We start from the raw sequence: 26,984 nt of genomic DNA, 5'->3' as shown, positions 1-26,984 counted from the left end.
GGGTCTATCGCACTGCAGCGGATGATAGTCGCTGTGTGAAGACTACACTGCCTCCAACTCCACATCCGATGAGATGGAAGTACGCTGTTAAAGGTAACCATAAATGACCAATGCGGATGTAAAGGTATGGAGCAGTTATCGGGGTAGATATACGAGCGTCGGTATATTGTGGGTTTGACAGGTCCAAAACCTGTCACTTGTTGCAGGTGCGAAACTGTTCGTGTGTCTCTTTAACCGAATACCACGTAGATGCTCGTAGCTCGTCATTGTGAATGGAAACAACGCCGCATTTGTTGTGCATTAAAACGAAGTTGTCATAAAGCGTCTGCCGGGTGCACGCGCGCGTGTGTAATTGAATTGTCTTTTATCGGTTTTTGTGTCTAAACGCTTATTCTTGAGGTTTTGTAGGTGATGCATACAGAAAGTGTGCATACTGTCAGTCCACCTTTGATAGAGTCTCAGACAGGTGGAAATCTTGGGCTGTAAGCCTATTGTAGGCAGTTCCCATCGTTTCCTTATTTATGGCTTAATTCCCTTGGAACCGGTGGATCCAGTTGAGTGTTTCTTTCGCCCGAGCCTGACATCGATTGACCCAGGTGTTGAGCAGGTTTCACTTCTCTATGAACACTTGAAGCAGTTTAAGATCAGAGGAAGAAATCTAATAGTCGAGGGAAAGCGCGTAGACGCGTGTGAAATGGAAAGGCTGACGGGCTTGTTCGGCGCAAAGGAAGTCACCAAACCATACAAACCCAACAAGCAACTCGCTTCCTAACTTTTTTTCGTTTTGGTGCAAGATCGTCCCCTGTTTGTGGCCAATATGAACTCCAGTTGACTATGACAGTCAGAGGACTTCATCATTGCACTAGCTTCTGAAACCTTTGTCATTGGAAATAATTGAACCAGCTTTTTCATTTACGAAAGGACTTCTTGGGACGACTTGCGTTTTCACAGGGGGGAGACCAAAGAAGGTAAACGTTTTTTTTTTTTGAAATCGTGTTTTTAATATGTAGCTTTCTTAACGTCTTTGTTTATTTGAAGTTATAGATGTATCGTTTAGTTAAGGCAGTGTATTTAAAATAAATAGAAAGTTTGTATTCTGGTAGTTAAAACTTATTTCTTTTACCAGAATGTATTATACAAAATACCGCGTAACACATATATTTATACTCCAACAGTGTCGGTTCAAAACATATTTCAGGAGTTTAGTTGTTAGAGGAAACACATTAGCAGTGAGGGACTGGTCGAGGACAGTGTTATGTACTTAATGAAGGGGACAGTCGGCTGTCAGTGTGCGCACACGCGTGCAGTGATCAGTGCGCGCGCTGGGGCCACTGGAGACGTGCAACGGCGCGAATGAGGTCAATCTCTTAAGATTTTTTTATAATTTCCTCAATGTTAAACTTTTTTTCCTTTTTCAACTCAAAGTTGACTTTACATCATAAATGAATTCAGCTAAAATTCATTGAAATTTAAGAAAGCTTCGATCAGAATATTGTGTAAAGCGATTGATTTTAACTTAAAGATGTCTTTTCACGAAAAATGGTTTATATAAGTTTCATCATGCCTGTGTACTGATGGGCAATTGAACTTACCAAAAATCAGCTTGACGGACATGTTATTTTTAAGTCTAAGCTTTATGGATTGTGTATATTGCGATATTTTGAATGTATGTATGCCAACAATGGTTAGACAGCATATCAATAGCATCAAATCAAAGTTTAGTTTAATATTCTTTAGTTTAATGTTCCATAAAGTTAAGTATGTGTTTTATTGACATTAGTAATAAATACGTTTACTCAATAAAAAGCTGATTAGGTTTATACTTAAACAAAGATAAGTGTTTTACAAAGATTATTGTCAGTGCTTTTTAAGCTCACATTTATCATTGTTTTCCCTAATTTCAAACCTTTTGTAATAATTTGGGTTCAGGGCTGTAGATAAAATGAACACATGTTGATTGAGTTATTTTCTTTCTTTCCATCACCAAAACACAAAGAGTATGCAATAGTTATTTATATAGTACTTCACAAACATCATTGGAATTTCTTATTAAATCTCTCGTCATCAGTTAAATTACTTTTACCCAGTCAGTTCTAAAATATTATGTGATTCAATTCATAACCAGGTGATTATGATTTACATAAAACTAGCTCTATTTCATCTATTCCAAGCTTTTGATTTATTTCGTTAAACATGAAGCCCAGCCGTTATTTGTTACACCATTGATTATCAAAATAATGTTTCTGTCTAGCAGTGCGATCAGCTGGAATCGCCCGATATAACTGCTACTTCTAGTGAGGGGCAACAACATTTTGTATTTGCATGTATGATTTTTGCCAAACCAGGAAGTTATCACTTTATCTGTTACTTCCCTAATACTACACAAGAAAATTGATATATTGTATTTTATACACCAAATGCGCATAAAATGGTGTATTGTTGCATAGTTAAAAAACCCTCAAATAATCGAAAGGTTTAAAATTGAGAAAAAGTATGCCGTTGCTTGTGTGTGTTAGAGATGCTTGTGAACCGGTTTTATAACATTGAAAATGTTTTGAAGTGACGACTTTACAAGACTTCATAACCTGCTTGATAGGAAATTATATAAAAAGGAAACAAAGTGTGCCGTGTAAACAATTAAAGTCTCATCATTTTATGATTTGTGTTTGTTTTTAAAAGACTTCTGATCTGATTGTTAACTATATTCTAGATTGTTTACTAGGTGTTTATATATTTACTATCAGTAATGCTTAATGTAAAGTGGTAATTGTGACATTACATTAAGTACTGAAATCATAAAGAATCCTTCATCTTTACTTGTGTTTCTCGTATTTATTTTACAGTTCTGCCCCCCCCCGACAATGGACATGGAAGCATCGAATGGCTATATTGCAAGTAAGTAGAGAACATGTTAAAATGATTTTAAAAGTATCAAAATAAGCAAAAATGTTATGCCGGGGTTGTTCTGTATAAGTTTTGTTTTGATAGTATTATCTTTTGAAGTGAAATAGAAAAAATCGATTCCGTGTAACTCTACTGTAGCCAATGAGATAACAAACATCATCTAGCTAAAAATATCTAGCTGTACCGCCATCATAATGGTCATATTATATCACTTTGTTGTCTGTTCCTGTGGGTCTATATACGGCTCAGCCTTTCACCTTACAGTTACACCTATTGACCATAAACTTTCTCCTTACGTCTTGAAAAGTAATCCTTTGAGATGTTTGGTTACTGAACCAAACATCTCAAAGGATTATTAAGAAATGTTTTCCAGATGCACGCATTTGAAAATGTCCAACTGAGACAAGAATAAGGTTATCTATTTTTACCTTTTTGAATTGTGCAAATATTTGTGTGTTATATTATTATTCGTCCACATTGATTAATATACCTACTTTAGATATGCTATCTTAATCCGGCAGCACATTGTGGGAGTGCGTCTGCAGTCGTACACCTAGTACTAAATAAGTACACTAGACAGGCACACAAGATCCCATTGAAAAGCTAACTGCATTTAGTTTTGGCTCGCCTTGAGATCTGTTATCTGGAGGGGGCTTTAGTACCAGGTGCACAGTGGTACCTTCCTGCCTGGTACCTCCCCCGGCAGATTCCCTCAGATGGAACGTGGTGATAAAGAGTCGTTCATCTCTACATTTTTGCAGGTGTCTTGGAAAAAGAAAAGTGTACCGTTTAACTTGGTTCCCAAGATATTTTTTTCCTTTCAGAAGGTTTAATTATAATTTGATAAATTAATGAATGCTCATTCACACGTCAGATATGTTTTCAATATTTTATCCACTTTTACTGGAAAGTGTCTCGTGTTCCTTATTTTCGTATTTTCTAACTCATTTTAAGTCTTAGCAGTTGAACATCTCAGATTTAGGAATAGTTAAACAAAGCGATTCTGGCTATTTCTGTTTTGTATGCAGTCGGTCTTTCGTTCATCTACCTTAAATCACATGCCAATACCTTAACCTTTTGTGTGTGCTATTGATATGCAAATACAACCGTGTCCACTTGAAAATACCTTTTTAAAGAAATGCAGTTCAGTAATGGCAGGTGGCAAGGAGCGTGAGTGGGAATGTGTTTTGTGTTTGATGTGGAAGGATGGTTTGGAGGTGTGTAGACAGACAGGATAAACCTGATCTAAGCTCAACCTTGAGCGTCTACAACATGCCACGACCAATCGCTCTCTTTCCAGGGAGAACTGATCCTGTTAAAAAGTCCCTTTTTTGTCTGTTACTGCTGTATTGCAGAACCGGCCTTTAAGCTCCGCCCACTTCCTACTGGCAACCATGATTTACAAATCAGTTCATCGTCCTATCAGTATTGCTCTTTAAAGAGCTGTTTAGTTTATTGATAATTATTGCACAGTATGGCGATGCTTTTCATATTTAGGACAATTTCCCACTGTCATAACAGTCTATTGAGTATGTGCTTCAGGCAGTAATTGTACTAATATTGACCATAATCGTTTTTTAATAGTACATGTTTCTGGTCTTAATATGCACTTATATGTGTACATGCGTATATGCAGTCGACACACATGTACGTCAGGTGAAATAGAGACTGTAAAATTGTCCTTAGTTGTGAGTAAAAGTAAACAGTAAGGGCCAGATTTACTAAAAAGGCCAAAATAGCGTGAGAGATCAATTTAAAATGGTCGATGGGGGTGGATATTTTGCGGGTGATTTTCTTACAAGGGCCACAATCTACCAAAAGCACAAATAAGTGCAGGGTTTAGGAAAGGCTCTGCTTCTGAAATCGCCTACTTCCATACTATACAGTAGGCGAAAATCAGTATGCGTTTTATCAGTACTGTTTTAACGGTCGATAGGTAGGTACTTAATCAAATTCAGTACGTACTGTCACATTATGCGATTTCGGACACAGCTATGCTTTTTTGGTGGGTTAAATAAAGGCGTAAATACCAGTACAATGACGTGTGCATACCTTAGTAAATTGCGTGGCGTGATTCATTTCAAATACTCTTCTCCTATAAAGTTTACGTATGAAGAACTCCTACAGATGCATATGCAATACGGTCTGTTGCAAATACTGCCGAGTCCACGCCTTTTCAGCGATCATTTTCACTGCGTGCCTTTAGTAAATACCTGCAGTAGTTTTTTTGTGTCAAAACAGGCTTTTGGGCTGCTGAAAGGTGTTAGTAAATCTGCCCTTAAATGTGTTTGTCCATCTATGTGTCATCTCTGTGTTTCTCAGCCCTTGGCGTGAGACTCCGTTTTGTTACTCTCTACCAAGGCTTTAGAAAACGGATTGGGTCCCATCCTACACTTTTTCTTATTGAAAACCAGATTTAATCCGGAAAACCGTCATATTTCAACCCGTAGGCCGTGCCCTGATTATTTTCCCTGACGATCCGCTAAAACTGCGCACGGAACAGTCCGGTCTGTAGGTTGCCATCCTTTCTCAGATTCGGTGTATGAGCAGCATCACTGAGCGATCTGAGTGAACTGGGATCTAATTCTGACTCAGCAGTGTCTCAGGCCAGACCTGTAGTCACTCCTGTAGTCTCCAGTGGGCCTACGGATTTTCATCATGCATCACTACCCGGGGGCAGACGGAAGCCTTTATAATAACAACAGTGCGCTGTAGGCCGTCATCCCACAGAGTGGGAATGTCAGAGTGATTCGTAGAGAAGAAAATACAACCAAGTGGAATCATTGCAGACTCATGAAAGAGAAAAAGCGCGTCAGAGATTCTTAATTTGATTGTAAGTTGTGATACTCATTACAGCTCTGTTTTGGTTTGGCGTGGGGGTAGATAGTTTTACTTAAAGATGCAGTCAGTATCTTTTTTGGGTTGAACGTAAATCATAATCCGTCATTAAGAAACTGCACGAAAAATCTGTGTTTAGAACCATGTCTTTTACCCTGATAGCAGCAGTAAGCGTATAATAGTGATTTATAATTTGAGCTGTCGGTTTGAGAAACATATCCTTTGACTTCAACCCAAGAAGATAGCAACATATTTAAGAAAGTTGGGAACCGAACCACAGTGGTGCCCATTGACTTGCATTGGTTTTGTGTCCATACAATAGAAGTCAGTGGGTACCGCCGTTGTTCAGTTACCAACATTCTTCAAAATATCTTCTTCTGCAGAAGAAAAAGTCATGCAGGTTTGAAATGATAAGAGGGTTTGTGGTTAAAGAATCAGTTGAATCTGTTTTCACATTTTCAAGTTGTGGATATGATCCTAATTTTACAGGGCAATGACGACTAGTCATTCAATCAACCTGCCAACTCATTTATTATTAAAATGCAATTTCGCACATCCCTAGATGATTGATTTACAGTATGTCTGATAGGAGAGCTCTTTTATGCACTACTGTACAGAGTTTGGTTTACTCTCACCTAACCCAAGAGGCCATCAGACACACGGCTCTGTTATGGAAATATCCTCCCCTCAGCCGTTAGTCAAATCGGAGTGGCTGCTTGTTTCCCGTTGCCAAGGGACTGCCGGTTACCTGAGATTTCCCTCAACCCCGGCACGGTAACCAGAGACGAGCTCTGGGATTGTGTCATTGGCTGTAGTATCTCTCTCAGTCAGTCTGACAGTGTCTGTCCCGCTGTGTGACAGCACAGATATCAGCCTACCTCAAAGCTTCCATCTCACTTCTCTCTCCTGACACACACCTGAAATTCCCTTTGAATTAGATTTCTTTGTATCACACTCAAATATGTCCTGGTTAAAGCCGCACTGTCAAGACAAATAAGTGTATTGTTAATCCTGCTTTAGATTCAGAAAACTTGACACTAAACATATCAAGAAACCATTTTGAGGCACTCTCCTGAATCTCCTTCAGACAGGTTTTAATAATAATTCTAGCCAGCTTTAAAAATGGCAAAAATATAGTTTAAAAAGAGTTTTGAGATCTTGTTCAACACCTACCCAACAAACCTGTTTTAGGGAGCGACTTTGCTTATTAATGAGCAATATTAATGCAGTTGAACTATGACATTCCAGGTACTTTCCATACCGCTCCGGTTACAAACCTAGAGTTTAGGGAATGATGTAAGCCGTAACACCGTCTGCGATGGTAGCAAATGCATAATGCAAACTTTTTGGGCTGTCTAATGTCGTTGCCGTTGTATTGAGTGTTTGACTCTGAATGGGTCAGTGGGTAATGGGATCAGGGAGCAGGATTCGGTCCCCCTGAGTGGACGCGTTGAAGCCGTATTATTTCCCAAGGCTCGGGTGCAGAGAGACAAGGAAATCCTATCTGGATCTTAAGGATGTGGCTGAAAGCTTAACAAGCTCTCCGCACATGAAATGATGGCACACGGCTGAAGCGTAGAGCTAGTCACTGGCCCTGGAGAAATTTCAACTCTGGTAACGGAGATGGGTGCTAAAAGCGGTTAAAGGTATACACAGCTGAAGACCAGGAGGATATGTTGCTCTCGGCCTCACTATTTATCGGCCAAGAATAGGAAAGCGAAAAAGTTAACTAAATTATAGAAATTGGCTCATCATTATTTTTTAGTAAAAAAAATCTATAGATATCGCAATAATATTAGCACTGTGCCTTATTTTTGCCGTGATAACATGTTGTGAAAATCTGATATCGTGTCAGCCCTCATTTGAGTTTTAATGCATTTTTAAAGCATATTCTCTTTTCAAACTGATTGTTAATTAGTTTTAAACCGTAATGTTGGTACTATATATTAAACAATATTTAACAATGAAATAATAGTGAAGAAAGTGCATTATAAAAATTTCTAGGGTGGTATAATAGTATAATATGTTAGTATATTCGAGTATAATAGTATTGTATTTCAGCAGGAATTGTATTCAAGTATTAAACCAAAGCAAAGCACAGAAGGAAGAATGTTAGTGTACGTAAAGTGATAGTTCGCCCCAAAATGAAAATTCTGTCATCATTTACTCACCCTCTTGTTATTTCAAACCTGTATGACTTGAAAGCAGAACACGAAAGTAGATATTTGGAAGAATGTTGTTAACACGCACCTATTCACTTGGTTTTGTGTCAATACAATAGAAGTGAATGCCGCTGTTTGGTTATCAACTTTCTCGAAAATATCTTCTTTTGTGGTCTGCGAGAATAAAAGAGAAAATGATGCCATTTCTGGTTGATCACTTTAATACGGTAAAGCTGTGGAAAGAAAGTTATTAACAGGAAATAACAGTGGGAAGTGTATTAGTTAACTAGCAGGATAATATACACTTTATATTAGAGCGTATTGTATTAGGAACAGATTATAATAAATTAAGCAGTCGATTTAAGCAGGAAGTAAAGTGTTTCTGAGTTTCTTTAACCTCCGTTTCCATCAACGTGGCTTATATATGAAAGCTGTTCCTTGAACTGTCTGCTTGTGCTGATCTGTGTGTTCACAGCAGTATTTAAGCACAATAGCTGTGCTGCCTCAAGCAAGGCAATGTCCTCAGTGCACTTGTTTCTGTCTGTCTCCTAGGTAACGGCGACTGCTCTCCCAGGAAGGAGAACTCGAGAATGCTGGTGGACCTGTCGATCAACACACCCAATGGCCAGCATTCCCAAAGTCCTGATTCCCCTGCCGGTCAGTCACCTGTCATCTTCTTAAATAACCTCCCCTCCACACCCAAAAATTCCGTCTTCATTTAGTTTCGCTCAAGTTGTTCCAAATTTGGATAAATGTCTTTGTTCTAATGAACACAGAGAGAGATATTTGGAAGAATATAAGAAAGCAAACAGCTCTGGGCCACTGTCATTTTTCTTACTTACTTTGATAGTCAATGCTGGCCAAGAACTGTTTGGTTACAAGCAATCTTTGAAATATCTTTCTCTGTGTTCGTCAGAACAACAACAAAAAACACAGATTTGGAACAAATCTCAAGGTTGAATGAATGATGACAGAACTTTAATTTTTGTGTCATTTGTCACTTTAATGATTTTGAACAGGGAGAATGCTTGTGTTCAAGTCTTTTAATTCAAAAATTTAACGCCACAAAAAAACGAGTCTTTAAAAAGGAGAAATAAATGAGTGAGCATCTGCATGCTGGGGACAGAGGAAGAGGCTTTATCTTAAAATGTAAAAAATAGACGCACGTTTATTTCTGATCTGATGGGATAGGCCCAGGCCCTTCCTCAAAGCAAACTGATGGTTAGACCGAGGGCTTGTCAGCATGATGTTGCGTATTAAGAAAAGGGAAGCGCACGGTGCTGAAAGATGGAGACACAGAGCATAATCCCAGATCTAGATTGTTCTGGTAGATAATTTATTGGTCATGTTGCATGCAGTAGGAGGTTGAGAAACATGTTACCGGGTAAAGAGAAGTCTAAAGGACACTTTTAGTTTTGTTAAATAATGATCAGTAGTAAGCGAAGGCTGTGCACAAATGTTTTTTTATACAATAATCTGCTTTAAAACAGTCTGAGATGTTGGTTTGTTTTAAGCCAAGGTTGGGTCAAATATGGGCGATCGGTTGGGTTTGTCCATATTTGATCCAACCATGCGTTAAACCAAACCCACATTTTTCGAGTGTTCAACTTTCTGTGATTTTAAATTTCAAATTTTTAAGAATACAGAGATGGTCCATCCAAACATGAAATCTCCCATTTTTAACTCCCCATCATGATGTGCCAAACGTGTATGACTGGATGAAACACTTAATAATAATATCCAGAGATAATAATTAATATCCAGCGATAAATAAAAATAATAAATGCATGCTTTGCTTTTGCACCTTTTGTGTAAGGCTGTTAGCCACTGGCTCTGCTGTTTGTGTGTGTGTGCGTTCGTGTGTAAGTCGTGCCTCCATTCATCCTCTTTGATCAGGATGAGAACGCTTTAAGATTCTGTATGTTGTCCCGGCAACCATTTCAAGTTCACTCCACCGCAGTCATCATTGACACTCCATGATGTGAATGCTAGAGGACACATTAAAATACAGGCGGCTTTTTCCTAAAGATCGATGTTTGACGGAGAGTATCAGAGCATTTGTTGCAACAGTTTGAAAGTGTCATCTTGACACGGTGAGGTAAAACAGTATTAACTTTTATCTGTGTGAATTTATTGTGTAACATATGCCAAAAGATTACGATGTGTTGTGAGATGACTGCATTTCTGCGAGTTTTATTCTCTGTGAACTTGATTCGTCTCTTAGAAAGTAAAGATCTCTTGTGCAACGGTAGGCAAGTACACATGTAATACTTCGCTGGAAGTGCCAGTGGGTGAAGTGAAGGTTATCGCTCGACTCTGCCACACAACACAGGTCTTTCAAAACCTGTATGTCTCTCTGTGTAAACAGAGCGTCTCTTCACTGAAAGAACTTGTTTTTGATCTGCTGTAATGTACGGCATGCTGGTCTTTATCTTATAGAGTTCAGCTGCACTAGGATATGGCTTTTTAGACTCAATATTGTTAACCTGGATTAACTGCAATGCTGAGTTATCTTATTCAATATTTATATTTCTGAATTTAACTCTCTACATTTGTTATCCTTGGGTTTATGTTTTCATTTGCATATTTTGAAAGTTAATAGCATTGTTTGGACAAAATCTGTGCATGATGTGCATCCAACGTGTTTTATTGTTTGATCATCCGCTCTAGTCTTCCTAAAGGGACAGTTCACCAAAATAAAACTCTCATTATTTACTCGCCCTCTTGTCATTTCAAACCTGTATGGGTTTCTTTCTTCCGCAGAACACAAAAGAAGATATTTTGAAGAAAGTCAGAAACCGAACCGCAACGGCACCCATTTACTTTATTGTATGATCCAAAGACGCAATGCAAGTGAATGGGTGCAAGTTATCAACATTCTTCAAAATATCTTCTTTTGTGTTCTGCAGAAGAAAGAATGCCATACAGGTTTGAAATGACATGAGGGTGAGTGAATGATGACAGAAGTTTATTTTCGGGTGATTTATCTTGATGAAACATACAGCAAGAATAATTCTCACTTCATCAAACCAGCTTATGTATTTATCTATAATACAGAAATTAAACATAATTTAAAACATTGTAAAACTAAGGCTGTTTCATACTCTGCTTAAAAAATAATACTAAAGAACCTTGCACAAAACACAATAGATAATTCAAAGGCTTTAATGGTTGAAATGGGAATTGTTTTGGTTTTAAACTATCATGGTGTCTATTGGTGGGGTGTTATCTGCAAGATTTATCTTATTGGAACAATGCATTGAAAACAATTTTGTAATGGTTTTAATGGAAAAAGGTAATGGTTCATTATGGTACCTTAATGGAAACCATTCAAATTTCTGTGATGGTTTCTGTTGTTTTCAGCAGGGTACTTTGTCTTAAAGATCTGTGAAATCTGTATATATATCTCCATGGGCCCGGTTTCACAGACAATGTTGAAGTCACTTTTAATAAAGCATAGGTGGTGTGCATCTATAGACAAAACAATAGCATTGACTTATTTAATGATATGACAGGCCACTTTTTTATCAGTTAAGACAGCTCAAACATTCATTTTAGTCTGGTACAATTTTAAACCTTGTCTGTGAAACCAGGCACATTTCTAACCCCTTTCATAATCCAGGATTAAAAGATATGGAGGTCAAACTGGTTTTAAAAAGATGTTAACCCAGGGTTAAGTGTAGTCTAAAACGCTTGGAACTACTGACCTGAGGGATTACAGATTTCTGTCATACTTGTATTCTTATAGTTAAGGATGAGCAAATGACCTGAGGGAAACCACTCACACGAACGGAAAGGACAGGGGTGATTCAAAGTTTAGTCTCCAGCTCTCGCCCAGAGATTAGACAGGTGGTAAAATAAACAAAACACAACAAAAACAAACAGGTTTGTCTGGATGGCGGAGAAAGGCGCCTGCTCTTTTTTCCACCTGCCAAGAGAACCTGGAGAGTTTGGTGCATGCGTGGTTGAGACGGAAAAGTCGCGGGCCGGGCTTTTGCGTGTGTCGTTATGTGTTTATGCGTCCCTTCTGCATGTCTATTTTTGTCATGCTCTGTGTATCTGAGCGCGTGGGGGTGGCCTCCCTGGAGGTTTTCTACAGCCTGCATACAAAGATAAATGGAGTCTCCGACTCAGTCCAGACCAAAGCACCGGTCTAAACCCGGTCTCCCACCGCCAGTCATGTTTAACTCCACCTGCCTCCTGTTTGTGCTCCCCTAGAGACTACAGCTGCGACGACTTTTTCTCTTTGCTATAATCCCAATGCTGTTGTTATGTTGGGGTACAGATTTCTTGGTCACTGTGCTGTCATAGTAACCAGTGATTTTAAAAGAAATGCTGACATTGTCATTCATTTGCATTTGGATGTCTTTAGGGATACTTCTAATACTTTTGTAAATATGTTTTAGGGTCAATATGAAAAATAAAATTTCTCATAAAATTTCGTTTTTTTAAAGGGATAGTTCACCCAAAAATGAAAATTCTGTTTCCCGTTTGCCATTTCAAACCTGTATGACTTTCCGTCTTCTGCGGAACACAAAAGAAAATATATTTTAAAATGTTGGAAACTGAACAATAGTGGTACCCATTGAATTCTGTTGTATGGACACAAAATTAATGGGTACCACTGTGGTTCGATTACCAACATTTTTCAAAATATCTTCTTTTGTGTATTGCAGACGGTAGTAAACAGTGACAGAATTATACATTTTGGATAAAAATTCATTTGGGAACTTTGCTTATGCCACAGGATATTCCAAAATCCCATTGAACAATTTATCTTTTCTTTTCTTATTTATATTTTCATATTTATAAGACACTTACCCTAACATTTTTATTTTAAAGGTCCGTTGTGTAATTTTTGGGATGATCTATTGATAAAAATGTAATATTATATACATAGTGAAGACCTTACACAGTGAAGTGTTATGTTTTTATAACCTTAGAATGAGCTATTTCTATCTATGATCTAGGATATGACGGCATTGACAGGCCCCGGTCCACTGTTGGTCTAGTGGTTTTTGGATATTTTACTACAAAATTCTTACAAACTCTACATTCAATAGTTCTGAATTGAAAAAAATAGAATATAATGCTATGTATGTATTGTTTTCTTACAGCCCGTACAATCAAACAAGAGGAAGGTGCTGAAGAAGAGACAGAGAGACAGCCGGTTGGTCCAGATGAGACGCTCCACAGTGGGGAGGAAGGGTCTGGATTGGAGGAGCCCATGATTGACAGCCCAAACAACCTTCAAGATGCTGGGCCAGGAGCAGAAGCACAAAGTGAAATAGGAATAAGACAGCCAAATGGTATGTATAATAGTTTGATACACTTGATAAGATCTAGAAAACAAGTTACACATTTCCCAGAGTCATGTCAATCTCTAGATTATAAAGTATATACTTTTGCTCTGTGCTATGAAAGAATTTGATCAATTAAACTTTTTGAATACTTGTCAGCTTGTTAATATCATTCAAGTTAATCTACAAGATCCAAGTTTTAATCTAATAATCTAACTATACACATTTTAAGCGTTTGCCCAAATTCATTGTGACACTTCTCGTGTATATTTCGACATTACACATTTCACCAACTTCCCATTAAAATGGCAAAACCATACCGTGACCAAGGTTTGTCGCGTTCTTCCTTTTTCAGTTTTAAAAGGGTGTGTAGAGAGTCGCTGTTCAGTAAGAAGACAATAGTTAAGATTTATTCTCAGGGAAAACATCCCAGGAATCCTCCATAACCTGTTCCCGAGCCAATGGCTCACACTGAAACTGCCTGACGGCACGATAGCAGGATGGGCTCATGTTTCACTTTTCCAAGTCTTTATCTCGACACACAATGAGAACAAATTGTACTTGGTTAAGTCACGGCAGCATCCTGCTGACCTGTAGTAGGTGGGGTTGAAAAACAGATGATGGATAATGTGGTCACTGAACCTTTGATTGAGAGTCATGAGCTATATTTAGAGCAGGTGCTTAGTCTGCAGGTCTGATGCATGAGTAATCCAATTAATTCAAAACACCAACAAAAACCGAACAGATTTCATTGCAGAGGCTTTCAGTAGTTAGTACAGACGTGACGGCTATCTTTGACATACAGAAAAGGAGCTGGCTGAAACTTCAGTGGGTGAAAATCGCAATGATGGAAGTAACATAGTATCATAAGAAATAATCTATCAGAGACCATTTATGAAAAGTGATGTCTGATTTTGAAAGCCTATTATAATAAGCATTGCGTTTATGTGACGTATCGCCGCATTCCTTCGGAAACCTTGTATCTCCAGATTCATAATTTTTTACTTTATTATAAGTCATGCTTTATGTAAGTCACTGGGTTTTGCAAATATGTAACCAATAAAAAGTATTAAAAAAGTGCTTTTTAGCTTTGACAACACAGTATTTAATCATTTAAAAAGTACATCTTTTTCCCTTCTTTGAAAAACACTGAATTATGACATCAGAGGTTTCGGTAGGAAAGCGACAATAAGTATAGAGTACACGTAAAGGTTTAGGGACTTTTGACTAAAATGTTTGTGTTGATCATAAAACTGTTTGAAATTAACTGTGGAGAAAAATATAATTGTGCCAACATACAGTATACATTTTTTTCATTACAAACATATTATTAAACAAATGTTTTTAAAATGTGTGTCTTTGACCAATTAATGAAAATAATAGCAGATAGAAGCCCGTAATAAGCAGGAAGCTGGTTAAAGTAAACAGATACATGACTGTCATAAACAAGTTATGAAGCATAACAAGTTATAAAGCACGACAATTCAATTAAATATATTACTGAATAAAGAAAGGAAAAGCCAGAAGTATATAACATTGATTACATTGAATATACTAAAATAAAATGTTATATTTGTTCTCACAACACAAGTATAATTCTAAAATGTGGGAAAATATTGATAAAGTATGAAAGAGTGACACTAAATGTTTGAACAGTACTATAGTTTCAATACGTTCATATATGTGTTTTTTTCTCAATCCACTAGGTGAACGGCCATTCCAATGTAACCAGTGTGGAGTTTCATTTACTCAGAAGGGTAACCTGCTGAGGCATGTAAAGCTGCACACCGGAGAAAAGCCCTTCAAATGTCCTTTCTGCAACTACGCGTGCCGTCGCCGTGACGCCCTGTCCGGACATTTGCGCACACACTCAGGTCAGACATCTTTTAGTAAGAACATTAACTGATAACAGAATATAATATTGATAGCACTTCACTACTTGAAAAACCAACCACATCTGTCCTTTCCTGGACCCGGGACGGCTCAGGGGATGCGTACAGACAGTCTAGTTAGCACTGCGGTTAGACCTCTTAGGACATGCTGTTGTGTTGACTGCAAGCCTCGCACTCCGCCAAAGGAAATGCTCTCTGTCAACCAAAGGGAAATGTCGCTTTGGTAAAGCGGCAGTGTCTAACCCACTTTCATATCAGCCCACCATCGATGTCTAGTGTTGAAGATCCAGGTCAGATGATACCATCAGCAACCGCCTCAGGACTTCATGAGCTGTCGCTCATGGACGGATTTGTTCAGATGCATAGGGAGAGCAGGACCAGCCTATCATTCTAATCGAGGTTTTTTTTGTATGTTGTCATTTCCTGTTTTGCAGCTCTGATCTGAGTGCAGGGATAGAGCAGTTTTTAGGCCAGGCGGCTGATGTCTGTGGTGTCCTGTTTTTGTGGGCAGACGGTCTGAAATATTTCTTAAAAACATAGCTGTGTTTGGGTTTCAGATATCCGCTGATGTTCGTAATGGGAAAGCGGATGAATGCCGCATGCACGCACAGTACCAGTCACAAGCTCGATTGGATTTGTGTTACTTTTGATATTATAGATAATGAACAAACGTACAAAATTGGTCTTGTTTAACATAATTTTGAAGAGAAAGCAGAATTGGACTGGAAGAGCAGCTAACAAATGTCCAGCATATATCAAACGCCAAAATAAAAATGCTGTTATCATTTATTGAATGACTTTTTTCTCCGGAACACAAAAGAAGATCTTTTGAGAAATGTCTCGGATGTTTAGTGTCTATACAATGGACGTTAATTGGGTCCATTGTTGTTCGGCTACCAGCGGTCTTCAAAATATATGATCTTGTGTTCTGCAGAAGTAAGAAATGTATGACTGTGTGAAGAATTTTCACTTTTGGGGAACTGTCCCTTTAACACTGTTTTCAAATTCTATTAAAGAAGTTTCCACCTCATGATGTTGTTCGAGAGAATGCCCAATGCGTGAGATGTAATCTAGGGAAAGGGTTACTTCTTTGAAAAATTCAAAATATGAGTAAGAATAAGTAGGGGTGTCCACATTTTTGACTGATGGTGTTGATTCTCCATCATTTTAACAGCAAACTATGCAAAGTTTGTGGTGGATGTGTGTTGTGGTCTATCATATTGATATCAAATGTCAATGAGCGAGCGTTTACCACCAAAAGCCTACACGCGCAACTATATCTCCGGAATCGTGATGTTGAGTACTTAAACATATGCGACCAATGAGATGCAATAGATCGTTTGCAAAGCCTTTTCCATAGGCATCGTAAGGATGCACCACAAGAAAGGTCTGTTCTACCATAGCGCCAGACACGGTGTAGTTCGAGTCATTTTAATGAGTAATTCAAGGACTTCAGAAACAATGTGGCTCAAGGCAGGTCTATCCCCACTCCTTAGTGACCCATCCGCCTTCCCATTAGCCACCTCAGCTGAAGAGGAATGCTAGGAACTCGGCTGGTCCGACGGCTTTTTGTGCATCTTTAAGCCCTTGGCAATAGGTGGATTTGTGGCGAACGGCCCAGGGAAGTCGATAGGAAGCATAACGTACAAATGGTCGCCATCCATATGCTCTCATGCATGCATGCCACAGACTTGTATCAGATGTGCTGGAGAAGACGATTACTTTGTGAAACTGAAACATCATGTATTGCTCCACTGTTTAAGGCGTGTGTCATAATGTTGGTGACTGTTTTGGTTAGCTCTGGCTGTTTTTGCTGCCTTTGTAAAATAATAAAGGCAGGTTGTGTCATTTGGTTGTAGTAGCGGGTAGGTTAGGATGGGTGCGTGTTGAGTAAGTTAAGTACTTTTGATAGGCAGTTACTTGAAATGAAATGTCATCCTCATCGCACAGCTTCCTGTTTTCAACCCAAATGGATGCGGTTTAGAGGGCTTTAACGCCATCTGCATGTATTTGCATTTGAATAAATGCTTACAGAGGGTTTTTTTTCTGAATCGTCCAAAGTGTGCCACAGGAACTCGCTGGGTTCGGAGCTCGGCGGGCACAAGAGGGGTTTGGTACAGATTGTTTATAATAGGTCATGTTTTTTTCCAACACACAGTGTATTGGTATGATGTTTGTCCCAGACTTTACAGTTTGCAGGTGTCTTAACAGTTCATTGAAGCAAACAATTCACTTCTTTTTTTTCGTTTCCATTTATACAACAAATTTGTACGTGTGGATGCACAATATCCTCCAAAACGTCCTCTCACATTTCTCCGATCAAACCATTTCTCATGCCCCATAAAGCAGACACTCAAATTGTGAAAAGTTCATGTTAGTTAGAAATATTGAAAGTGCGACCACAGATGAGCTCACCAGGTGAAAATGTTTTTTCCAATACAGTCACCTACTGACTGAATTTGTTCTCATAAAAATCCTTAAACTGTTGACTTATAGGAGTATGCCCCAAGACTACCTGACCTTTACCGAATTACATCAAAAACCGAGTTCACGAAAGGTCGAGTTATCAAGTTTGCAAAATCTTCAAAGTTGATGGGAGGTGAGAATTCCCATCAATGTCTTATTAGTCATAGAGATGATTTTCAGCGTGAGTTCGAATTCACAATGTCTTGAATGTATTTTGTTTCAGGTTAAATGAAACATAGGCACAGTTCACCCAAACATGAACGTTCTGTCATTTACTTACCCTCCAGTTGTTCCAAATCTGTATTTGTCTTTATTCTGATGAACATTAAGAAATATATTTGGACTAATGCTTGTAGCAAACAGTTCTTATTTTGAAGAATGTAAGATATTTTGAAGAATGTAAGAAAGCAAACAGTTCTGAGGCACTTTTGAATGCCATTGTAATTTTTCCTACTATGCAGTAGTAGTCAATAATGGCTAAGAACTGTTTGGTTCCAAGCATTCTTCCAAATATCTTTCTCTGTGTTCATCATCAGAACAAATAAACTAAGACCAACTCAGGGGTCAGTAAATGTAAACTCAGTAAACTATCCCTTTAAATAGCTATATTACTACTTTACTCTCCCTTATGCACACATGCATTTTATTGCTGATGACAAAATCAAGTTGACGTTCTGGGAATAAAGCAAATTGATGGATGTTATCGTGACACTTCTGGATGGAAACAAACATAACGACTTTTACAGAGAGATGGATCATTTACGATGCATTATGTCAAGTATGTCAACACCAAATCTACTTTCTCACAGAAGTCACACAGTGCATGTTGTTTAACATGCGTTCTACATGTGAAAGGTCACTCCACACTGTCTCGTTCAGTTGCTGTCTCACTTTCACTGTTTGCTCTAGACCGAAAGCACTACGTTGCTTTGAAGAGGGTTACCGAAAAGCGTCGGGGGTATTTTCACAATTGGCACACTTTACAGGTAATCCCACGGGCTTGCTAGTAACAGGTGTGAATGTTCATTATTTTCTCACGTGCAATACAAGGCTGGTTAGCTGCTCGCCTGGAGCATGACTCAATTCGCTAGGCTGGTTTTGTTTCGGTGTAGCGCACTTTATGAATAATTCTGAAAGTCCCTTACACCAGAGGATTGACCACAGAGCTTAAAGCATCGCCTATATCAATTTCTATCAGGTTTTAAGCTGACATAACAGAACAAGGCCGATGTGACGGTGGCCTGCGATACACCGATGACTGAATAAGAAAAACATGACAGATCATTGAATGAATCAGCCGATGGATGAATGAAAGGTGGAATGATTCAATGAAAGAACGGTTCCATTAGCTACTGGAAAACTCACAGGCCGATACATCTCTAGGCTACGCACAGCCACCTTCACACCCACAGTGGAAGTACACAACGCTTGTTCCTATTGCTTCTTTGTTTGGAGGTTTGGTCCCTTGCGCTGACCTAGTCTTAGTGGAACCGAGACAGTGAATCACTTCACACTATCCGGTTGAGAAGAAACACTCTTCTATTTACACTTCAGAGACTTTCCAAGTCATCACTTGAGTGCGGTACCAACAACAGATGTTGATTTGTTCAAACGCAGCTACCTAACATGTCGTTCCATATTCCATATGGTGTTGTAGTGGTTTCTTTTTGTGCGGGTTGTTTCTTTGCAGAGTTCGACAGGTTCAGTACGCTGAAGACGGCTCACCCTGGGTTGCATCATCGCAAATTGTGAACGTGTGCCCACTCACGGTGTTACTCAGTCAGAGACTGAAACTCGGTTGTGTGAGCGGTCTGAATGAGTTGTTTTGCCTCCTAATACTTATGTTTTTCTTTTTTTTATTGTCTTTTTTAGTGGGCAAACCACACAAGTGCAACTACTGTGGGAGGAGCTACAAACAGCGCACATCATTGGAGGAGCACAAGGAAAGGTGTCATAATTACTTGCAGAGTGCTGGCATGGACTCCGCTCCCAATCCTGGCCCGTATCCAGGTGTGGCTCATGACTGCTTTGTTGAGATATGAGAGATGACTTTTGTTGAACTAGTTTATTTTCTAGTTTAATTTGGGCTTCTTGAGAAATTGTTTTGTTGTTCCGTGGAAGCTAAATGATTTGAATTACTAACATATTTGTACAGAGACACAAACTATTCACCTTTAATATTTTAAGATTAAAGGGTTAGTTTACAAAAACTCAAACTTGCATTATTTATTCGCCCTCGTGTCATTCAAAACTTGTACATGACTCTCTCTTTTGTGTAACACAAAAGAAGAGATTTTGAGAAATTACCCTACAATGTAAGTCAATAGGGGCCAGTGTTGTTTGCTTTGCGACATTCTTCAAAATATCTTCTTTTGTGTTCTGCAGAAGAAATGAAGTCTTACAGGTTTCGAATGACACAAGTGTGAATAAATGATGATAAAAAATCTTTTGGGGTGAACTGTCCCTCTAAATACTTTATGAAGCACATTAGAGTCTTCCGTAAGACCTTGTGAGGTTCCCTAAATCTTAGTTGTTTTATCTTTTTAGGGGATGTTCTGAAGGACCAAAGGCCCATGGAATCGGCCAGCATGCCGGTTTTCGACCGGCCGCCTGTAATTGAAAGGTTGCAGATGAATGTGGGTAAACGGAAGAGTACCACGCCACAGAAGTTTGTGGGTAAGTGTCACCTCAGCAGAAAGTGTGGTTGAATCTACTGTATGCAACACATTGATCTTCAAAGTTTTAGTAGTGCTAATAACGTAGGCAGGTCACATGGCGCAAGAAACTCAACGTCAATCTCACAAACGCACTCGCTGTTGCCAGTTCTGACGTGGTGATAATAACACTGCGGGGAAACACGCTCAGAACAATATTGTTGTTTTTAGTTAGACACGTGTGCTTTAGAATAACCAAAATCAAGAAACAATTTGAATCCAATTTGCATGGGCCAATTCCCTGTCTCGCAGGCCAGTTAGAGTTTTAAAGGTGCACCAGATAACAGCAATCTGGTGTGTTTCCTATGACTGTACACAACGATCCAGACGCTTGAATTAGCTTTTTTTATATGTTGATAATTTGTGAACAGGGTGTAGTCTTAAAAATGAAATAGTGTGATTGTTACATAATCATAGTGAAAACATTCATTTCGTGTACTTATTGTGCAGTGGTATTCTAAAGGGACAGTTCACCGAAAAATTAAAATTCTGTCATCATTTTCTCGCTCTTGAGGTGTTCCTGTATACCTTTTTTTGTTCTGATGAACACAGAGAATGCTTGTAAATAAAGAATTCTTGGCCACCATTGACTACCATAGTAGGAAAAAGTTCAATGATTGTAAAAAGTGATTTATGAAAAAGAAATGTAAAAAAGTAATTTTTCTTCTATGGTGGTCAATGGTGGCCATGAACAGTTACAAGCATTCTTTCAAATATCTTTCTATATGCTCATCATAACAATGAAATGAATTCACATTTGGAACAACTCAAAGGTGAGTAAATGATGACAGAGTTTTCATTTTTGGGTGAACTGCTCTTTTAGCACTAATAAGGTTAAACTAGCTAGTGAATCAGATGCAGGTTTTTCTGCATTTGAAGGTGGGGTCTTTAAATGTGTGTGTGTGTGTTCATGCATGTGTGCGCGTGAATGCATGTGTGTAAATTTAATCTTATATTTATAAGAAATGTTTCTTCGTACAACCCATTAAAGGAATGAAATAGAATAAAAACATTTTTTATAATTCTAAATGTAAATTCTTGAATGAGTTGCAGAGAAGTGTACAGTAGCAGGAGTGCATCGAAGAAACATACTAAATCTTATTTCAAAGGAGATTTTTTAAACGTTGCATTTCATATCTGCAAAAATCATACTAGGTATTAAAGTGAAAGAGAGAAAAAATTCTTGAGTAGGAGTTTTTTTTCATTCTGTGGTTTTTGCACACCTGTATCTTTGCCATTGCTTTTACTGTGTACGCCAGAGCAGCTTACCGCATCCATATTATGCAGGGGTTAAATTTTCGCACTCTGGTCTCCAAACGGGGCTTTCCATCATTAATGCATGAAAAACATAGTAACAGTTCGTTCACTGCGCTTTTTACAGTAAACTGCAGGGTTAGTAGAAGTAGATATTTCATCGTAATGGAAAGTGCTTTGAACCTAATGTTTTTTTTAACTGTGCTGTTTATTAAGGTGAGAAAATGGTTCGCTATTCGTACCCCGATCTGAACTCGTACTCTGAGATGGGCCTGAAGTTTGAAAAAGAAGCTGAGCTGATGCAGGTCCAGATGATGGACCATGCCATTAGTAATGCCATCAACTACCTTGGTTCTGAATCTCTGAGGCCGGTCGTTCATCACCCATCCATATCCATGGCTGAGGTGGTACCCATGGTCAACCCTCTCTTCCACCCCGTCTACCCGATGGGCCCTCGCATGGACCGGCCTACCAGCCGCGAGGCTCCTCCCTTGCCGCACGCTAACCATGAGTTCCCGCACCCAGCCAACGGCGCGATCCCATTGGTCAGATCCAAGAATCCTCAGTCAGGCCGAGACGGCTCACCTTGCAACAGCGGGCAGGATTCGGCCGACTCAGCACGGAGCAGCCCCCGGGACAAGCTCAGCATCGGCACCGGGCCCAGGACCAGATGCAGTCCAGGATTTGGCCGGGCGGAGGAAGCCAGGGCGATCGAAGGAGCCCGCATCGCCGCGAGGGATGGGGTCCGCGTCTTCGGACGGGAGGGTCAGGAGCTGAGGGTGTTCCAGTGCGAGCACTGCCGCGTACTGTTCCTTGACCACGTCATGTATACCATCCACATGGGTTGCCACGGTTACAGAGACCCGCTGGAGTGCAACATCTGTGGCCACTGCAGCAAAGATCGCTACGAGTTCTCGTCGCACATCGTCCGTGGGGAGCACACCTTTCGCTAAGAGACTCCTGCAGAGGTTTTCTGCAGTCGCAGCATGTACAAGGCTTACTTGCTCACATGAAGCATTATGTGAGCAGATATATGAAGGTTTGGGTCCAATGGAAACGTTTTCATTTTGGTACTGTTGGAAGATTTTCGTTCTGGTGAGGGGATGAGTATGTTTATGATGTGAATGTTTGGTTTAGGCTTGTTCACTCTATCCTAACAAACACCACATCTTTTCGGTTAGTGGGTTAGTTTGTGTCAACCCTGTTGGTGTTTGTTGGGGACAGAGTGATAAAGTCTAAATCTAACAGCCAACTCTGGAATGTCCGAAAAATATCGGTGTTTGATAGCTTTTGACTTTTTATTTTTAATTTACCCCCGACCCACATAAACATTCCCAATGTTCGTTTAATTGTTGTGTGTGTACTGAATCTTCCAGCAGAGCAGCTATATGTTACCTTAAGTTGTGAAGTTTTTTTGTTGTCTGTATTTTATCTGAGTACCTCGACGCAAACTGTCACTCCTGTTTCACGGACCTTGATCGATTTTACAGGTAAACAGAACAAAGTACGTCACCGGAGGACCAATTGAGAACTAAATCGTGCTTTAGTTCTGAACAAAAAAAAGACTTTAATTCTTGGCTTCTTGCTGCTGTGGCTTCTCAGTGCCTTGCTGATGTTTTGAGTGGCACAATTTGCCTTTTGATGGAGTGTTTTTATCTTTGTATCGTTTATCCTCAACAGTCGTTTCTTTTCTGTGAAGTTCTAGGAGAACTCTACTGAGACGGGCCTTGTTCACTTACCCTCATGTTCTGTTCATCAACTTTTGTGTCTTTATATGTGGGCCACAGAGACCCCAATGATTTTTGTGTGAAATCAATAACAGCAAATTTACCTTTTATTTATTTAGTAATTTTGTTAAAAGTCTCTCAAAACAAACGAAAACGTATTTGATATCACAGAGTATGCATGAACTTTTTCAGAAATGCGGCTGTTGTCCGGTATACAAATTGTTAATCAATACAATCAAAGTAACTTAAATGGCCAAACTGCCATTGCGTTTAGTCACTTTTTATTTTACAGGATCTCTGAAACGGAACATGAGGGTTAAAGATATACGTATTATGAAAATATCCCTAAAGTACTATAAGTTAGTACAATAACAGACTTAATTCGATGAAGTGTTGATGACAATCTCCACTGTGTCTCACAGATCTAAATATGATATGTACGTAGAGATCTTTTGCAGACAGATGAGGTTTGCGCGCCGTGTTTTGCTGCTGTTGTAACAGTCTTTGTCGTCTTCTGCGCTCTTATGCACTTGGCTGAAACTGCACTGTAAATGCCTTGATAAACCTGTTTTTGCACTGTTAGCTTGAGGCCTTGGGCAAAAATCTGCTATTTTCATGCTATTGATAAAGCGAGCAAAGGTCAGCGTGCAGTTCGGCTAGTCTTCGCACAGTATACGGTATCGCCATGTATGTATGATTTAACAGGAAAAAAGTCACAGTATATAACCGCTGCACCATGCTTTAACAACAGGGTTGCCATATATTCTTCATTCAGCTCTGAGACCAAATGCTTTGAACCCGGCAAACTCTTTTTCATTATTTTGGTATTTCTTCTTTTGTTGTACAGAGTATATTTTCAGTACCGAAACTTATCTACATGTGTGCATGCCACATAAGTTATAGAGCATTCACAGGGCTTCTGAAATACGCACTTATATTTTTGGTTAGTTTCTGGTTAGGTCTAGTTAGCGCATTTTGGAAACAGAGAAACGAGCGCAGTGAAGAAAAAGAAAGCTTTTCTCATGAACAGAACAAAACAGATCTTTAAAATCAGATGGCGTGACAAATGCGATTTTGACTTATGTTGATGTCAAAAGATTGGAGAGATTTAATCGCTCACCTAGACTGCACGGGAGCATCACGAGATACAAATGCGGTTTATTTATCAGCCCCCCCAACCCTTTAAAAGTTTCTCATGCTCGATATGGTGAAGTTCAGAGAATCGTTCGCTAGTTGCTTCACGTTGTTTATAGGGCATTGAAACGGTTTATTTTTTCTTTCCTTGTCATCTCTTTCTTTGTTATTTGTAAATATTGTGACATTAGCACTCTGTAGCACAACCCATAAATCCAGCTTTAATGAATGTGGACGGCTCACTGCGGCCTTCACGACGGTCAGAATCTCACTTGCACATTTGATGAGCTTTTCCGCATTGTAGCGTTTTGCGTCGGTTCTCGAAGAGCCTTATCACTATCTTTCTTTAAAACCTAAATGCCTTTGCTGTGCCTGTTGTAGTTTTCTTACCCTTTGAAAAACTTCGCTTTTTTATTTCTGCTTGGAAAAAAATTGCTAAATACTGTGAATATGCCCTTTAAACATTCTGATGAATAGCACTGATAGAAGCGCAGTCGTGTTGTTTGAACGTACCGTTTTTGTTGCTTTGCCTTTTTTACATGCAAAAATAATATCACGCCACACGCACACAGTCTCTGAATTTCTGGAACTTTTTGAAGAATTGATTTGTTGTGAAGCATGAATATCTTTGTGTATTTTTCGTTTGATTTTTCGTTTTATTTGATTGGTGTCACATGCAGGCATGATCATCAGGCTCGCTGAATGTGCTCCACAACTCCAGGGCATTTTTACAACTAGTATCATCTTATTGTACAGTATGTTATACTTTTTTCCCAAAAACAGGAACAAGGTGAAGGAAACAATGATGTAAGACTATGTTTACAACCGAATAACCAAGAGCACACGAACATAACATGTTCTTGTGAGTCCATACTTGTGGAAAGTGGAGAGTACTTGAAGTTACGAGAACGGCCCTCTAAAGTCAGGTTTCACTTTTTACCTTAAAGTGTATGGGACTGCTATTTTCTCATCTGTGTACATATCTATTTTTTGTGAGAGAACAGTGTTTTTACCTGTTCTTACGGACTGTGGACCTTACAAACGGTATAAAAAAAGGTTTGCAGTGTATTTTTATATACAAGTGAATAAATGTGTGAATTACATACAGTATATTTTGGTAAAAATGTTGAAAGGGGGTTTTCTTTTGCTGTGTGTTGGTTCGCTTTTTGGGGTTTTCTCAGGTACAGTGTTGTCAAAATCTTGTAAGAAATAACTGCATTTGTAAGGAATGTAGGTTGTAGGAAATGAATTAATATTGAATTGTTTGGCTCAAATGACTCAAATGACTCAAATGTCAAATATCCAAATCGATCTATATAAATATATTTTTTAAATGTATCCATCTTTCAAGAAACACCAGGGTTTACTGATGTGAACTTTTTTCTAAAAGTTGAAATTTGTAACTTTGAGAAATCTTTGAGAAATTTGTGTTGTTGATTTTTGAAGCATGGGCTTTTCTGCATTAAACTCAGTCATCATCAGAACCTGTTTGTTGTTTGCTTATTTCAACTGCGTTAAATGTGTGTGCATTTATATTGTTGCTCGTGTGAAATACTCTTTCGATTCAGTATCGAGCATATGTGGTCATAATATAGAGACCGAGGCGTTTTGGAGGACTTGTGGTTTCAGTCAAAGGCCATTTCTTTCCTTTACACTGTCCTTCACTAGTTTGCAAACATACTTAGCAGCTTAAGTGACAAGTCACACCAACAGCACGCATGCAGTGTTACATGAAAAAACAAGCCAGAGATTGATATTACACTTACTGGGGGATAAAGAATAAGCAAGGACAAAGGTTTATTCTTTATTCAATTAGAATGACCTGCATGAGACATTAAGACTCGTGCTTTGAAAATCAGTTTGTCATAGTTAACTGCCTCAATTGGAATGAATTATTTATTTAATTAGACCTGATAAATATTTAGAATTAGACTTTCAGTGTTAAATTATGAATAATACTTTAGCCTACTAGTCAAGTTTCAAAGTCAACCTCTTCAATTCAATTCAGTCGAAGCGATCAAAACTTTCTAAATATAAAGAAAAAAACTAAGTGCGGTACTACAAAACTCAAAGTATCTTATAGAATGGTAAATGATACGTATGAACCTCGTATCCTTTAATACCAATGAATCGTACTACCATCTTGTGAAGCTCAAAATATATTGTCACCAATTGTTTCGCTGTGAATTTCCGCTGACAGTTTTTTTAAGTCAGTATTCATAATACACAGCTGCCTTGTCTACCTCAATTCTTAATTTGAATCACTATATTTAAAATACATATTTTTTTAAAACTACGTTTCACAATGCTGCCTGACATAGCAATGACAAGTTTGATTGACGGGACCTTTTGTAACATCACAGGTATTATCTCCCTATGCAAACACCTGTTGTAGCAGGACATTTATATGTTTTATACAGGCGCAGACATCTGACTTTATGTTGTGCCGAATGTGTTCTTAAGCCCTTGATGAACAGCAACGAACCCGCTGGGGCTCCACTAACATTGCATAAATTCTGTCTCGTGTCACAGTCAGTGACCTTTGCCTGTGCTTATACGCTTGGTTCTTCAGACAGGTTGCCAGGTGGTTCTG

At 38.8% G+C, this 26,984-nt stretch overlaps 1 protein-coding gene across 3 annotated transcripts; it reads left to right on the top strand.

Annotated features, from left to right (window-relative positions):
- ikzf2 (IKAROS family zinc finger 2) lies at nucleotides 1–25,863 on the top strand. Of its 3 annotated transcripts, none has more exons than XM_056755467.1 (8): nucleotides 1–93; nucleotides 2,844–2,895; nucleotides 8,457–8,561; nucleotides 13,022–13,213; nucleotides 14,911–15,078; nucleotides 19,435–19,572; nucleotides 20,110–20,238; nucleotides 21,747–25,863. In XM_056755467.1, the coding sequence occupies exons 2-8, from the start codon at nucleotides 2,862–2,864 to the stop codon at nucleotides 22,481–22,483; spliced, it is 1,503 nt and encodes a 500-aa protein (XP_056611445.1). In that variant the 5' UTR covers nucleotides 1–93; nucleotides 2,844–2,861; the 3' UTR covers nucleotides 22,484–25,863. The 3 variants fall into 3 exon arrangements, with proteins under 3 accessions (XP_056611445.1, XP_056611443.1, XP_056611444.1); XM_056755465.1 differs by lacking the exon at nucleotides 1–93 and adding an exon at nucleotides 207–968; XM_056755466.1 differs by lacking the exon at nucleotides 1–93 and adding an exon at nucleotides 1,257–1,358.
- Nucleotides 25,864–26,984: the final 1,121 nt, after the last annotated feature.

The sequence above is a fragment of the Triplophysa dalaica genome, chromosome 8, assembly GCF_015846415.1.
Source record: "Triplophysa dalaica isolate WHDGS20190420 chromosome 8, ASM1584641v1, whole genome shotgun sequence".
Classification (NCBI taxonomy): Eukaryota; Metazoa; Chordata; class Actinopteri; order Cypriniformes; family Nemacheilidae; genus Triplophysa; species Triplophysa dalaica.
The sequence above is the reverse complement of the archived record's forward strand: the minus strand, read 5'-3'. Positions and strand labels throughout refer to the sequence as shown.

Excerpts from the sequence above, each read along its gene's own strand:
- ikzf2 (XM_056755467.1), top strand. The coding sequence starts at position 2,862 with ATGGACATGGAAGCATCGAATGGCTATATTGCAA. Across the intron at positions 2,896-8,456 it reads ATCGAATGGCTATATTGCAA|GTAACGGCGACTGCTCTCCC; the intron begins GTAAGTAGAGAA and ends TCTGTCTCCTAG. Across the intron at positions 13,214-14,910 it reads AGGAATAAGACAGCCAAATG|GTGAACGGCCATTCCAATGT; the intron begins GTATGTATAATA and ends TCAATCCACTAG.